The 17,537-nt window shown below is 37.7% G+C and overlaps 1 protein-coding gene across 8 annotated transcripts in view; it reads right to left on the reverse strand.

Moving 5' to 3' along the window:
- Positions 1-3,760: 3,760 nt before the first annotated feature.
- The window catches only part of CLIP4 (CAP-Gly domain containing linker protein family member 4), a 73,404-nt gene continuing 59,627 nt past the window's right edge, over positions 3,761-17,537 (reverse strand). For 6 of the 8 annotated variants that reach the window (XM_046661110.1, XM_046661112.1, XM_046661109.1 and 3 more), the window contains 3 exons: positions 16,800-16,864; positions 10,986-11,058; positions 3,761-6,047 (listed from right to left, as the gene is read on the reverse strand). In XM_046661110.1, the coding sequence (XP_046517066.1) occupies positions 5,699-6,047; positions 10,986-11,058; positions 16,800-16,864 (487 nt within the window). In that variant the 3' untranslated portion in view covers positions 3,761-5,698. The remainder of the gene's footprint in view (positions 6,048-10,985; positions 11,059-16,799; positions 16,865-17,537) is intronic. The other 2 variants (XM_046661113.1, XM_046661115.1) reach the window with 2 other exon arrangements.

Consider the following 17,537-nt stretch of genomic DNA (forward strand, 5'->3'; position numbering starts at 1 on the left):
GTTTATTCTTTCTATTCAAAGCTCTTTTAACAAATCATAAAATCATTAACATAGCAAAATGAGGTCCATCAGGGATGGTTTCTTGAAAAAAGCAAAGCTGACAGGACTATGAGAATCGTGTCCGTTAAATGCCCTTCATGCCTTCAGTGTCGCACCACTTATTTCTCTTTTGTTACATTTACTACAACTGCAGCCTTATTAGCAAAGTAAACTCATAAAATTTATCTTTTAAAGGCTATCTTTTACCACTCCTACTACTTGATGATATATCCGATGCACTTTCTGTCAGTTGTCAATTCACACCTCCCAGTGCTCATTCCCAAAGAGAGGGAGCAAAGCCCAGAGCAAGCCACATATTTGAGACCAGGAGTGGTCTGTGGAGTCAGGCATCCCTAAATAAGTGTCGTGGTGCCATTGTGATGAGGAATTCATTCATAACAGGAGCCCTCTCTCCCAAGTACCATAGGATTGGGCAGAATCCCTCCTTTTCAGGTTTATAGAGATAACCACTGCCAGTGGATGGCAATTTTTGGAAACTGGTTGTGAATAATATAGCTTTACAGAACTCTAGAAACAGGGAATCCCAAAAAGATACTCAATTCAAATATCTCACCAAAAGATAAGACTGTGAAGACTGCACACAAATTTTCTACATTTTAGAGCCTCTAACAGTCAAGAAACAAACCAATTTAAATCTTTTTGCATTATTTCAAAGTAATATTTATATAGTATTTCATAGTTCTCAGAAGAACTAAAGTAATATTAAAGACAGAAATTCTTTTTCCTCATGTATGTACCAGTAAGCAGCTGTGATGTTTTATAAAAGAAACTAAAGCAGAACATTACACTGGATTTTCCTTTGTCACACACCAGGGAGTGTGAAGTGAGACCTCAAGAAATCTCATGCTATTTCTTAATTCCCTAAGCTCTACTCCCGTCAAGAAAGAGAAAAGATCATTTGAGAAAATAACAATATTTTTAACTGATATGTATAATCTATTGGAATTCTTACTAGAAATCCATTTTCATTGGCCAGTTCAATAAAAGGGACTGAAATTTTTCACTTTACTCTTCTTCTCTGTTGTCTACAGTGCAAAATCCACTTTCCCCTGCCATCAATATGGGACTTTTTATGACTATTGAAATTCATTTTAAAACCCATTTTAGGATATTTCTTCCAAAGATATTGGATAGTAACACCTACCCTTCATAACAAGAACTGTCAGGGACAGCCAATAGCAACACTGTTAACTGAGATTAAGCTGAATCTCGGAGGTCATATTAGAGACGAAATAAAAAGAATGGCTCAAAGCTGTGTGAAGAGCTTTAACATGATTCATTTCCATGTCAGTCTGATTTGATTTGTTATGTGAAAAATAATTAGTTCAGTCTTCCAGAAGGTGAGTCTACTCCGAGTAAAGCTATGACGAACTCTATCAGGCTGGAGTTGAAAGGAAACTTCTCTGAGATTGACACAGGTCAAGGAGCACACAGCATGTGGATACTTACACTGTCTACACTTCAGAAAAGCTTACAATTCAAATTCAGCACAGTACAAGTAAATTTCTGAGACTCCCTATTAGTTTCATTTATTCAATTCAAACAAATCTAAGTATCCAATTCTGAGACCAAATTCCTCCTGACAAAGAAGCCCCAGGGCTGTGCACGTGTGTAAATACCAAAATAGCTACAGTAGCAACAAACTTGTATGTCGGGGTGCATTTAGGATTTTAGAGCTGGACTTAAGCCAGATTTGTGAGCATTTTTTAAATGACACCAGTGATGACTGGGAACGGGTTATATTTTAAGCTAATAGCCTCAATTTAAACACCTAAGATATCTTTACCAACATAATTCCGAACTTACTGACAGCTCCCCAGCACCACCACATCCACCACACTTCCCATCTTAGCTGTACGGTAAATGACAAAACTCACTGCTGCTTCACCATGAAAATTCTATTCATTATAAGATGCTCGAAAGGGATAAGAGGAAAAAGGTTCCCACACTCCTTGGTGCCTTCCTCCTCAAGGGAAAGGCTGCGAGCAGAAAGCCAGTTTCGTTTCTACCAAGCTTAGTGAAAATATATCACCGTCAGTAAGATGTGCCCATCCACTCTAATTCCTCCACATATACTTCTTGTCCCCTCCTCTAAAAAGGAGCATTAGCAAAAATTTTGGTAGAAAAAATTCTTTTTGCCTATGCAAAGGCATCATATTCTGCTTGTAATAAAATCTTAACGGGTCCTACTTAACTTGTTCAGCTACACACAATCTTCATTAGGAATGTCTGCTGTGGATTCAAGCGGCTTACGTGACATTGATTGTAAATAAGGGCCTGTGTACCAAGGGATACTATTAAAAAATTACTAAAAAAATGTGATAATGTGAGTTTTGTATTAACTACTGCATTCGTATCATAAATAAGTGTAGTGAAGCAAAGGGCATGAAGAAAAATAAAAAACTCTCTTCCTGGCTTGCAGTGTGGTGATACGCATCATACATCTCTGAGTCAATCATTTACATAACAAATGTCTGGTGAGTAGTTAAAATTACTAGATCTCTTTCTTAATTAAGAATGATTCTTAACACATTAGGTCTCTAGCCATGGGTCAACATGGCTTAAATAACATTATCAGATATTCTAAGTAGGTAGGTCCAAAATAAAACTGTAATAAAAATACTTGACACCAGAGACCAATGCCGTGCACTCGTGAGTAAGGTCCAGGTCATTCGCTCTAGATTAGACCACACATGTTACTATATTCTCTAAACTGTCATCACAGCAAAACAGAAATTCAAAGCCAGCCCCAGGGCAGTGGCCTTGGTGGCCCTGTTCTTCTTTCCTCCCCCTTTTCTACCCCAACACCAAACATCTTTCTCTCTCCTTCATGTCGCTACTTTGGGGTAAAGTTGGGCTACCATGATTCAAATCTTTCCTGTCCTCTTTCCTCCCTTATCTAGCAAAATTTACCAAGTCCTTGGCCTGGGCTCTCAAGGCCACCTGTCTGAAGCCAGCTAGATGATCTCTCCACTTTACATAATCGACGCCTTCACTGCCTCTGTTCATTCAACAAACATTTACCCAGCATCTACTAAGTACCAAGTAGCATCCTGGGTGTGAGAGATGAAGCGACCAATGAAACAGTGTAGCATCCACCCCTCAGTCTAGGGAAGAAAAAGAAACATAATAAGGAAAAAGTTCAGCATGAGCAAGGGTGGTAAATGCTGAGGAGAAAAGAAAAACGTGAGATGGGAATGAGGAGGCGGGGAGAGGATGGGGCCTCACAGCAACGCCACAGCACCCCAGCTCAGGGTCAGCAGCCGTCTGCGTCCGAACGCTTGTAAGCACTTAAAAACATTCCCACCAAATTAGCCTAAAATGCAGAAACAAAGCTTTTTAGTATAAAGTAGATAATTATTTATAAATTTTATTAATCTAAATTCCAAGTGTTCTATCCCACCCTAAATAAACAAATGAAAACCCACTGGTACAAAAGAAAGTTAAGCAATTTCAGAAAACTGTAGAAAAACCTTCTTTTCTTAAATGGCTCTCTGTCCATCAAAACAATATAACAGGAGGGTGGCTACAAACATAACTTTACTTGTCCAGAAGAAAGCATGATACTTTTCAAGCCTCTTTATAGGGACAGGACAAATTCAAGTCAGCACTGTAAGAAAAAAAAAAGTTGAGTCCATAGGACACGCACTCCAAGCGACTGAGACAAGGAGCTGCCAACGGGAAAAATGACCAGACACCGTTCCCAAACCGAAAGAGCGTCCCTTTTTATTAATGCTCAAGAACTCTGAATGACATTTAATCAGCAAAACACAAATGAAAACGCCTAATCTCTACGTATAGTATATGGAAACATACACATTAAATGGATTTAGTCATCCTAACCTAAAGATGAGAACAAATGTTTCTCCAACCTCAAAATAAATTCAGTGCTGGCATTACTGGTTCTGACTTACAGCATTTCATATTTAACAGGGAGAATTATGGACACCCAAGTTCAGTGTAGCCATGAATTGCACATTAAGGTATAAATAGAGTTTTTAAGAAATAAGCTATATAATAAAATAAGTTTACTTTTGAATCGCAGTACAGTTATTTTCTTCAATCAATAAAAATATTCCTTGATTATAAAGCAGCCTTATTTTGCAAATGCATTTCAGGAAAATAGCTCTAGCAATATCTGAAATACCACAATATTTTTAAAAAGGCAGCAAAGCACCGGAATTTAGATTTTAACTAGTATATTGCAAAATAGTTCAACATATTATTCCTAAGCACAAAGCAAGCTCCAGTCTGAAGGAGACTTTTAATTTTATAAAGCAAACTGTTCCAATATTTCTGTGGTAAAGTCTAAATATCGACAATCAAAGATAAAGCTTTATACATACAGGACATAAACTTCAATACATATCCGCGACGTAGACATTCTGCATTATTACAGGACTCCATCGTGAAGCTTAGTTTGTTAACATGTGCTCAAAAAGGAAAACGAAAACACGATGCAGTTCTGTAGCTTTCTAACAGACTGAATTCTGCAACAACCGAACATACAAGAACAGCAATGATAGCAGAGAACACCAGTCTTATGAATAATGAAACAAAAGAATCAAGAAATCATAAACATTTAAATGAATAACTACTACATTCTTCCTAACACATCTTAATTTGCTCTCCTCTCTTAAATATAACTTTTTAAAATGTTTTTCATATCCCAGGAGGAATTGATGGCAAATTCTCCACAAAGATGAAAGTGCATCATGTTTTAAAAGTGCTTCGTGTATGGGTGTGTGTTTTATAGCTATGTCCAATAGGGAAGTTAAGTAAGTACGTGCAAAGAATTCTAATGATGGCTTGAATTCATAAACCTAATCATGGGTTTTTGTAGTTCATCCAAATGCAGCGGTCACCAACATGGAGGAAAAATCAGAGATTACACACTTTGTATAGAGGAAAGAGCAAGAGCCACAGGTCAGGAGACCCACAGCCTGTTCTCAGCTCTGTTAACCAACGAGTTGGAGACTCCGGGGAAGAGAAGACCCACTGGAGATTCCACGTCCGTATTTGCCAATGGGCGAGAGGCTGAGCTGGAGCCCCCGAGGCCCAGGCAACCCCACAGGTCTACCTTATGTTTAGATGAGGCATTCCGGAAAGGACGAACAATTTTACCAAAAAATATGAAAAATACACTAGTCGTATAGCTATTCTCTTATTGTACTTATTAGTACTGAAAGAAAGAAAAACTCCAAAAATACTTGACAGAAAAAGGTCACGTGAACATCATACGTTAACCAAAACTAGTGAAAACCTTCAGAATTATGGCATCTGAAAAATCCACTACTATGCACAAAAGTGAACAGAGTAAGCAACGGCAGGTGGCCACCTAATGGCACGTTTTCCCCAAGTCTCAGAATGTTCCTGGGTATAAAGCTTTAAAAAAGGCTTATTTTGAAATTATTTTAAGAGGACCATGATTCCCATAGTTCATATTTCTAGCTTTTTAAAGGAGTCTCTCTGAATTGTTATAATGGTTTTTATGAAGATAGCTATATTTTCAAATTTTAAATAACAGCTAAATAAAGCAAACCATTCGCCATGGACTATTTTATACCATATATATATATATATATATATATATATATATATGTACGTATGAGCTCATTTAATATTTTAGAAGTTTAACTCAACAATTCTCATCCACAAGCTTTGACCCATTTATTCCCCGATAGGTTACTCTGCTTGGTCTCACTAGGACGCCGTGGTTTGGCTTACAGGTGAAATAGCGCTTGTCACCCACCGCTCCATCGTTTTTTCCCTTGGCGCTTCGAAGCTCAAGTCCAAGCCAGATCCCTGAAGCGAAGTCCGTAGGGCCCACGTACCTCACGGTGCCCATCTCATTAGAGCTGGTGAGGAGGACCTGGGAGCCCTCGTGCAGCTTCACGGCCCCGTCCCCGCCGCCCGCCGTGGCTGTGCTGCTCCAGCTGCGCCGCAGAGCAGGCTTGGACCTGTTCACGGGGCAGAGGAAGGAAAACCCGTAAGAGTGAAAGCGACGGGATGCAATCAGTCACTCACTCCCACGGCCAGACTCACAGTTCATTCACAAAGGAGGATACTGCATGTTCACAGCTTGGCTTTTTTATTCTAAATAGCAACATTAGAATATACTTTAGTTTAACATTTAAGAAGTTTTTCCTCTTTTGGCTATTTTAATACTACCCTAATCTGGATTTAAGATTTCACTAGCAATTTCTAAATATATGTATGCTTTCAGTAAAATAACAATTAGAAAAAAAACACTCATACTATTTAACTGCTGTCAATGTTACCAAATAAAGCAAAAAGAAATGAACACACTTTTTTTTTTTATTAATGTTATGATAGATTACAACCTTGTGAGATTTCAGTTGTACATTTTTGTTAGTCATGTTGTGGGTACACCTCTTCCCCCTTTGTGCCCTCCCCCCACTCCCCCTTTTCCCTGGTAACCACCGATCAGCTCTCCTTGTCAATATGTTAACTTCCACCTATGAGTGGAGTCATAGAGAGTTCGTCTTTCTCTGACTGGCTTATTTCGCTTAACATAATACCCTCAAGGTCCATCCACGTTGCTGCGAATGGGCCAATTTTGTCTTTTTTTTATGGCTGAGTAGTATTCCATTGTGTATATATACCATATCTTCTTTATCCAATCATCAGTTTCTGGGCATGTAGGTTGCTTCCACGTCTTGGCTATTGTAAATAATGCTGCGATGAACATAGGGGTGCAAGGGACTCTTGGGATTTCTGATTTCAGGTAGAAAAGAACACAGTCTTTTGATTGTGGTAAATTAAAATTGCCTTTTGTTCACTTTTTGTTTTTAAAGATTGGCACCTGAACTAACATCTGTTGCCAATCTTCTCTTTTTTTCCTTCTTCTTCTTCTCCCCAAAGCCCCCCACTACATAGTTGTACATTCTAGTTGTAGATCCTTCTGGTTATGCTTGTTCACTTCTTAAATACTTCTTTATATGAAAACAATTTTTAAAAATTGTTAATCTACAACTTTGGAAAATGAATTTATATATATATGTTCTATGAATGAACTCCAGTTCCACTTAAGGATGTACCGCCTGCCTCCTTGCACCTGCCACCAGCCTGACCTGATACAACCTGAGACTCATCCAAGACCTCAAGCCAGTTCTGCCCCAGAGCCTCCTCCACTGTCACCGGGAAGTAGCTGACCCTGAAACTCTCCCTCGAGAGAAACATTACGAGGATCTTGCTGCCCTGACCTGAGACATCTCGAAATGCTTATCCAGAAACCACCAGCAGTGGAGCCTTCCGCCCTCCATCCACGCCGCCTCTCCTCCAGAAGAAGCCCTTCTCCCCGTCCCCACAGCAGAGAAAACGCAGAACCTGTCACCACAGCTGCAGGGTACCTGATTGTGAACAGAATCTGGGGCCTGCTTATTTTCTATTTTATTTCACTTTCTATATTTTTTAACACACTATCACACACAGCGTCTCATTTCCTTCCCTTAACAATCCTGGAAGAAAGGAAGCACACTCTAATTTTATGGGTAGGAAAACTGAGGCCCACAGACTTATCGTAAGCCACATTTGCTAAGTGATAGAATTCTAATTAGAAAGTATAATGGAAAAAAATTATTTACCACGTCAAATGCACAAATACAATGACAGATTAACAAAGAAAGACCTAATACCCGTAGGAAAAAGTATAAATCTTTACTGAAGAACATACAAATGAAAAATGAAAGAGCTTTGTTTGTGGATAGAAACATATAAATGTCGATTCTCCCCAAATTCACCCCTAAAGGATATTTTTTGAAACCTCACAAAATTACTCTGTCATATAAATAATGACAATATCTATCATGTCCTGAGCACTCACTACCCCCAGACACTTCCCATACGCTATCTCACTCCACCTCACCCAAACCAGTGACATAGATATTATCTCCTTCTAATGCAAGAGAAACGTGAGGCTCAAAAAAAGTAAGCCATTCCCTGAGGTCAGAGAGATGGTAAAGAGGAGAAAGCGGCTCAAGCCCAAGGCTGTCCGCATCCGAAGGCCAGGCTCTGATAACCACAATGGGTATCAGTAACTAAGAAAAGGTTGAAAAATAAGCAGCGAGATTTACACTGCCATTATGTTAGATTATAAAGTTACGATAATTAAAACAATGTGGCTCTGGCACAAGAATGTACTTTTAAATGACACAGAAAAGATATCTTAGAAAATACACACAACTATTTCTTACATGATAAAAAGTAAAACTTCAAATCAGCAGGAAAGGAGTGAACATTCCGTTAGGGATGCTGTAAAAACTGATTATTTTGGGGAAAAGAATACAATTCTTACCACTCACTGTATGTTAAAATACATTCCAAATAGATTAAAGAGTTAAATGAATAAATTGAAAAAAAGAAAGAACTAGAAGAAAATAAAGCTGGACATTTATCTAATCTCACACAGACACACACAACACACACAAACAGAGGTGGGGAAGGAGGGAAACATACATAATTTAAAAGTTTAGTATCTACTATTAGTTAAATTATGATATTTTCACTTATTATTATGCCATAAAAATTTTTTCCATATCACAGCACAGTCTTTATAAAGATTTCAAAAGTCACACTGAGGAAAACTATGAAAGAATATGGGATATATTAAGAGGAAAAGCTTTCAAAGAATATCTAGAGTATGACTTGTCCAATTTTGCTTAAAAATTCAGATACATGCTTTAGAAAAAAACTGGAAAAGTATCGACCGAAACGTTCATGTGATAACCTCATCCAGGTGATAAAATTACAGGTGATCTTTATCTGCATTTCGTTTTTGTAATTTTTCAAACTCTGTACAATCAACTTTCATAATTAACAAAAAAATTGTTAAAGAAAGAAACAAGTAATAAATGCATTCAATGTCTAAACCAAAAATTAATGGTTTGGGTAAAGACTTAACATTCTAATAAGAATGATTTGAGTCATGTCATGTCAAAGCTCTAAAAGCCTGGGGGAGTGAGCCATTTAGAATTAGAGGACACTTGAGAGCTGTGTTTCCACATTCAAAAACATTATCTGACCACCTATGAAATGGCAGGCCGGGGGCTAGGTCCTAGGATTTGTGTATAATAACCAGGAAAATACTACAGATCCTGCAAGGAAGACTGTGCCCGGTGCAGAAGGAGCACAAAGGAAGAAAGAACCTCGCCTCCCGTCTTGAGGTTACTTGACAGATGAGCAGGCAGAACAGGGAAGCAGACAGGGAGCAAAATGTACAGATGCACGACTCTTTTACTGAACAGCAGAAAGCTTGTCACCCAAACACGACCATGTCTCTTAACCCTAAGATCTCCCAGCACCTACACTCTGTCTCTTGTTCCTTTCAACACTGATCACCAAACATTCTGGTCACATATTCTACAGTAAAAATAAATAATTTTAAAATTGATTATATATCCTCAATAAAAGTATATTTATTCCTTTTCTTAAATAGGTACTAGTCTCAATCTGTAGAAGTACCAGTAAAGCTTCATTTCTTTTTATTTTTGTAGAAACAAATAGAAGCACTGATGTTTTCTCCTCAGGTCAACAGGTCATCTGCGCACAACCATACCTGCCGTATAATCCTCACGGACCAGACGTTTCCTCCTTCCCTCGTTCCTCTGTATCATGCTCTTCCAGTCACCAACTTCTCAACACTGACTTTGACACCTCTCCCCCTTCAGAATCCTTATATCCTGGTTGTCTCTTCTTAGTTTTCTTCCATTCTACCTAAGAACTCTCCAATATCTTCAATAAACTGGAGCACAAAGTTACTGCCCTTAAACTCAAGCTACTCAAGTGAGGAAACCAATTTCAAAGTTCTCAAAATTGGTGAAGGTTTTGAGGAAGGGGAGGAAAATAGCCACCGAGCCTGCCAAGCAGCAGCACCAGTGCCTCAGGTCCCACCAGGGTGCTCAGGAGAATTCCATATCTTCGCGAAGCCTCCCAATAGCTTCCCGCCAGATTCTGAGATAAATGGCCTGCCTGCCGCCCAGCGCAGCCTCCAGTCCCAGCGCTCAGGCTCCAATTCCTGGCGGCTTCTCAGCCGCTACTTCCGCAGGGACGTACACTCCCTACTCAGCTAGCCTCTCTCCTCCCCCAGGGCGTTATTCTATAGAGTAAAGAAAGGATTTAAAAAACCTCCTTAACCCAATCAGTCTCGAAGGGCCTCACATTCCTCTAAAAGCAACAGTTTCTAAAAGTCTCAGAAAACCACAGGAGACTAAAGCAGGTCTGGGAGAAATAAATATTTATAAAAGAAAAAAAGAATGTCTGTATAAAGTGGTTAAGTTCGCGCGCTCCGTTCCGGCGGCCCTGGGTTCGAATCTTGGGCGCGGACATGGCACCACTCATCAGGCCACGTTGAGGCAGCGTCCCACATCCCACAGCTAGAAGGACGTGCAACTAAGATATACAACTGTGTACTGTCGGGGGCGGGGGGGGGGCTTTGGAAATAAAGCAGAAAAAAAAAAAGAAACAACAAAAAAATGGCATTTTGAGCAGTATACTCCACAAGAGGAAATGGGAGTATTTTTAAAATAATAATAAGATTACCTTACGCAAATAGGTCTGACATTTCTTTCACGTATTGCTGAAAATACTAACTCAAAGCTGACTAATTAGTCAACAGTTGAAAATAAACTCACCCTATTCAATGATAACACAAAATTTAAATTCCTCAGTACTAAGCCTCTTTGAGAACACATGCAGTACACTACTTTTAGTCACTGGCGACATTTTTAATTGAGTTTGCAAAGGAGGGAGGAAGAACTCTTCTCAATACACTCATCACGCCTTTGCTCCCAAGTGTTAAAATCCCACCAAGCAACGTAAAAGATGCAAAATTCCACTTTTTTTCTTCACAGAATCCTCTCATGTTCATCTCAAAAGGTGTTTTTCTAAATCTTCTTAATACTCACTTGGCAAAAGCATTTCTTCTGTTAATCTCTTTTTGGGAAGAAGCAGAAGTTGTACTAAAACTTCTCCTAAAACCTAAATATGAAAGTTAAGGTCAAAAGAGGGAAAATAAATCACAAATTTCAGTCCTTATTAAAACTTATCTGTTATCATTTCTTCTACAGATGTTCTATGATATCAAATGTTTCTTTGGAAATAGAAAGCAAAGAAAATAAGTACATACAGAATATAACAGTAGTTTAGATTTCTTGACAAATTTTTTATCTTATCTTTCTCATCAAACTACACACATATATGAATAAGTTAAGATCGTGACATTAGGTTTTTATTATAAAATTTCCTGAAAACCAAATAACTGAATTATACATTTATAAAGCTGAATCTTTCTAGTCTCAAATATTATAATCTTGATAAATCATATTGAAAAATGGCTTTAAAAAATCACTAAAGATATCCCATTTATAAAATACTGAACAATAAATTTCAGAGCTTATGGTTGTTGTCATCCCCAAATAACAGTCATTAAAAAAAAAAGACCTCACGAAAGGTAAATTTTTAAAAAGATGTTTTTAAAAAAAGAATGGGATTTCCAGTTCTGGCACCAATGACAGACCAGATGTGCTGAATGAATCTCTTGATTGAAGTGATTATAATTTAAAGCAACTATAATTTTGTTAAAACTACTGTTAAGCTGACACAAAAGGCACAATTTCAAAGAGGCCAAAAACCAAAAAGAGAAACCACGAGAGATAACCAAGCACCAAAGCAATTTGCCATCGTGTACCAGAGGACTGCCATCCTGTACCACAGGACTGCCATCTTGCACCAGAGGACTGCCATCTTGTACCACACGACTGCCATTCTGTACCAGAGGATTGCCATCGTGCACCACGGGACTGCCATCTTGTGCCACAGGGCTGCCACTGAACTCCAGGGAACTTGGGCTTCTGCCTCACTGGCCACACAGGAGATGGGCAAGGAAAGAAAGCCTGGGGCCTGTCAAGATGGGGATTCTAACGAAAGACTCCTGGTTAAGTGAGGATCCCAAACAGTTCACCCTCAGGGTAAAGTTAAATGAGAAACAATATGAAACATTGTTCAGGCAAAAACAAAGGAAAGTGGCTTGTGTCAACCTTAATGCTCAGAAGAAGTAGAACTTTCTCCCCTCAAAATTTTTGATCACAAGCCAAACTCACTTTGTCTGTGTAATGTAAAAAAACATTGCAGAGAATGTAAATTAAAGTAGTCCCAAGTTGACAGTGCCTCTAAGTAACTGGCAGAAGTAACTATAATCTTATCTGGAGGCATCAAATCAGGTCTCAAAGAACTCCCATCATCAAATTCTTAGTAAAATGAGCATCTCATGATAGGAAATTACAAGACTCACAAGGAAAGAAGTCACCATAAGTTAGGCTCAACAGAAGCAGATGGCAGAACCAGACTCACAAAGAATTCAGATGTTAAATTATTTCACATAAAAGATAATATTTAAAATGTTTAAAGACATAAAAGATAAACTTGAAAACATGGGGAAAGAATAAAGTGACAAAGTAACAACCAAACAGATTCACAAACAGAAAAAAAGAAATGAAAATTTTATAATTAAAAACTTCTGGGGGCCAATGCCACAGCCAAGTGGTTAAGTTTGCACACTCCGCTTTGGCGCCCCAGGGTTTCACCAGTTCGGATCCTGGGCGTGGACATGGCACCACTCATTAGGCCACGTTGAGGCAGCATCCCACATGCCACAACTAGAAGGACCCACAACTAAAAAAATATACGACTATATATTGGGGGGATTTGGGGAGAAAAAGCAGGAAAAAAAAAAACCTTCTGGATTCAGCAGCAGAATAAACACAGCTGAAGAAAGAATCAGGAAACAGAAAGTAAGATCTGAAGACATCCAGAAGGCAGTCCAGAGACAAAGTTGTGAAAACTATGACAGAGACATGAGAAAGTGTATTGCACCCTCATCAGAGTTTCAGAAGGAGATGACAAAGAGAATGAAGGACAAGTGTACAAACAAGAATTTTAGAGAACTGATCAAAGATACTAATCCCAGATCCAGGAAGACCCATGATGCCAAACAGGATAAACTAAGGGAAGTCTCCACCGAGACACAGCATAGTGAACCCGTACAGCACAAAGGAAATAGAGGAGACCTCAAAAAGCAAGCAAAAAAGGAAAAGTTACCTACTACAGTATGGATGAGACAGACTCACAGATGACTTCTCAAAAAAAATGACAGGAATGACAGAAGACAGAAAACAGCACAATTATATTGCCAGTGTGCAGGGGAGAAAATATCTTTCAAACTAAAATGTTCACCAATTTTTAGTTTGACCCAGTAAAACTATCATTAGAAAAGACAAACAAAAACTGAAAGAGTTTGCTACCAACGGACCTTTTCTAAAAGAACTGAAGAAGATACCTGAGGCAGAAACAAAATGCTCCCAAGTGGAAGTTCTGAGAATTAATGACTAAAGATATTAGTAAATATGTGAGCAAATTAAATAAATATTGATTATATATAAACTATTATACTAATATGAAAATTGTGGGGAAATAACTGAATAACTCAGTTTTTAAGGATTTTCTATTATTTGGGAAAGGGTAAACATAATGATTAACTTTCAACTTTGCTAAGTTTGTATCTCAATGTACCCAGAGTAATCACCAAAAAGCATATTCATAGAGTATAACTTTTACACAAGTAGAGAATGGAATGGAAAAAAAAGAGGCGGCTATGAATATAACCAGAATGAAGTCAAGAGCAAAAAACATGGAAGTATAAAAATGTTGAAAAAATAGAAAACAAATAAAATAGCATAAATAAATCCAAATATATGAGTAATTACAATAAATGCAAACAGGTGAAACCCTCAGGTTAAAACACAAAGATTGTCAGATCATATTTTATTTTAAAAAGTAACACCCAACTATATTCTATTTACAAAATATTCCAAAAACATAAGGACATGGAAAGGTTACAAGGTAATGGATAGAAAAAGATATGTGAGGCAAATAACCAAAAGAAAGCTAATATAGGTAAAAGAAAATTATTACAAAAGCAATACCATTTATATTGACACCAAAAAATGAAATATATGAATAAATCTAACAAAATATGTACAAAATCTATATGAGGAAAACTATAAATCTCTGATGAAAGAAATCAAAGAAGATCCAAAAAAATGGAGAGGTACTTGGTGCTCATGGATAGAAAGACTCAATATTGTGAAAACGTCAGTTCTTCCCAATTTTATCTATACATTCAATGCAATCCCAGTCAAAATCCGAATAAATTATTTTGTGGACATCAACAAACTGATTATAAAAAGTTTATATGGAAAGGCAAAGACCCAGAATAACCAGCACAATGTTGAGGGAGAAGATCAAAGTCAGAGGACTGACACTACCAAACGTGAAGATTTACGACAAAGCCACAGAAATCCTGACAGTGTGGTGTTAGTGAAAGAAAAGACAAACAGATCAATGGAACCGAACAGGGTACCCAGAAACAGACCCACACAAATACAGGCAACTGATCTTTCACAAAAGAGCAAAGGCAATTAATTCACTGGAGAAGAGACAGTCTTTTTAACGAATAGCGCTGGAACAACTAGACATTCACATGCAAAAAAAGAGAATCTAGACACAAACCTTACACATTTCACAAAATTTACCTCAATGAATCATGGATCTAAATGTATAACACAAAATTATAAAACTCCTGGAAGATAACACAGGAAAATATCAGGGTGACCTTGGGTTTGGGGATGACATTTTAGATACAACACCAAAAGCACATTCATGAAAGAAAAAACTGATAACTTGGACTTCATTAAAATTAAAAAGCCTGCTTGGGGCCGGCCCCGTGGCCGAGTGGTTAAGTTCACACGCTCCGCTTTGGCAGCCCAGGGTTTCGCCAGTTCGAATCCTGGGCACGGACATGGCACCGCTCATCAGGCCATGCTGAGGCAGCATCCCATATGCCACAACTAGAAGGACTCACAACTGAAAATATACAACTATGTACCAGGGGGCTTTGGGAAGAAAAAGAAAAATAAAATCTTAAAAAAAAAAAAAAGTCTGCTCTATGATAGACACTGTTATGACAGTGAAAAGACAAGCCACAGACTGAGAGAAAATATTTGTAAAATTCATTCTGATAAAAGTCTAGTATCCAAAATATACAAAGAACTCTTAAAACTCAATGACAAGAAAACAACGAACACAATTAAAAAACGGACAACTCACCACAGAAAATGTACAGATGACAAATAAGCATACGCAAAGATCCTCAACATGTATCATGGGCTGAACTGTGTCCCCCCTAAATTCATATGTTGAAGGTGACCGTACCCCTCGCACTTCAGAATGTGACTGTACTTGGAGATAGGGCCTTTAAAGTGGTAATTAAGTTAGATGGCCAACTACAAGGCAAGGAAAGAAGCCTTAGAAGAAACCAACCCTGCCAACACCTTGATCTTGGACTTCTAAGCCTCCAAGAAAACAAATTCCTCTTGTTTAAGCCACCCGACCTGTGGTACTTCGTTATGCTAGCCCCAGCAAACTAATACACCCTCATACGTCATGAGGGAATTCCAAATTAAAATAACAATGAGATACTACTAACACACCAATTAGAATGGCGAAAATCCACAGACCGTAAAATTAACCTCAACAAATATTTAAGGATTGGTACTATACAAATCATTCTTTCACAGATGGTTATCCATATGGAAAAAAAAGAAATTAGATCCTTACTATACGCTAAATCAGTTCCAGGTGAATTGACAAATACGAAAAGCAAAAATATAAAACTTTTAGAAATCTATATGGGAAAATATCTTCATGGTGTGTTTTGGGAAAAGATTTCTTAAGACAAAACATGCAAAACATAATTTTTTGCTATTTTGACTACTTAAAAATTAAGAACTTCTGCTCATCAAGACACCAAAAAAAAAAAGGCAAAAGACAAGTCAAAAACTGGGCAAGATATCTGCAACACACAAAACTGAAAAAAATTAGTGTTCAAAAACATAAAGAAACCTACAAATTAATAAAATAAAGACACACCAACCAAAAGAAAAATGGGCAAGAGACTTAACAGGTTCATCCTGAAATAGGAGATACATCTAACCCATAAACACAAAACTGGCTTAACCGTATCTGTAATCGGGAAAATGCAAATGAAAACCACAACGAGAGACCATTTAAATCAGATTGGCAAAGATTTCTGAATCAAACAAGACTGTCTTGATGAGGTGAGGAGCAATAGAGCCTCTCACGCCCTGCTCAGGAGAAGGTGCCCGCAGCCAGTCTGGCACTACCCAGGAAGGCTGAAGACACGATACCCTATGCCTGGAAATTCCAGAGTAACTTTGGTAAACGTGCACAATAGCATAGTTTGTAATACTAAAAACCAGGATATGACCCACATATCCATCAAATACAGAATGAATAATATATTTTAATGGAATACTAAACAACAAAATAGCAAACGACAATCAAAACTAAACATATATTATTGATCTATCTGTATAGGAGTGATAAAGCTATAAAGACAATCAAGGGAAGAATTAAGAAAAAATTCAAGAGGCAGAGGAGCCGGGGGCTCCTCAAGGGTGTCTAGGGTGGAGGTGATCCTCTTCCTCTAGGGGTGGGTCATAGATGTTTGCTTTATGAGGACATGAACTACACAAAACACTTTATACACTCTTTGGTATACATATATACTTTACATTAAAAAATTTCTCAATAAATAAAAGCAAAGGAATAATTATTAGGAACATAAAACTACATAATCTTACCAGGATAAGAATGATTCTGTTTATTGGAAGAAATTTCCGAAAGAGCATCCATGGAATCTGTCACTCTGTGAATAAAGCAAGGAATGCAGACCTCATTAGAAGCAGCTGGTCTTCAGATTTACGACTGGCTCTCCGCTGAGGTTTTCACACCAATGGTCATTTATTTCACTTATTTGACAAACATTTATTGAACATCTATTATGCACAAGGAATGAACTTTAGCATGGGAGACAGGCAATAATCAAAGGGAAGAAGTCCTCATTATCCAAGGATAACTAGGCCAGAAAAAATCAACTTAAAGTGAATTCACTTAAAATAGGGACCTAACTTCATTTCTTTGGAACTTCATCTTCAAAGATGAAACTAAAAACTGTGAAAATAAATTTATTTTATATATTAAATTTAACAAATGTTAGATTATAATTGTAAAAACATCACATTCTTAAATTGAAAAAAGATATTGCCTGAGTCTGTATATGTGTGCAATTTTTCTGAAAAACTTGTATGCCTAATACAATTCAACATCTCTTACTTTATGTCTAACTCTAAGCACAATCATAAAGGTCACTTTCCTAACAGATTTGTCTTTATTTTTTCATATTCAAATCATTCCTTATTTTTAAAAGCCAATCCTAACAGTCTCATTTTCTTTCAATTGTTTACTGACTCAACTCTGCAAAGCCTTCCTTCTGTCACTCACTTCCTCCAGCATACTTTGGTAACATCAAGAAATCCTGC

Source organism: Equus quagga, chromosome 5, assembly GCF_021613505.1.
Source record: "Equus quagga isolate Etosha38 chromosome 5, UCLA_HA_Equagga_1.0, whole genome shotgun sequence".
Classification (NCBI taxonomy): domain Eukaryota; kingdom Metazoa; phylum Chordata; class Mammalia; order Perissodactyla; family Equidae; genus Equus; species Equus quagga.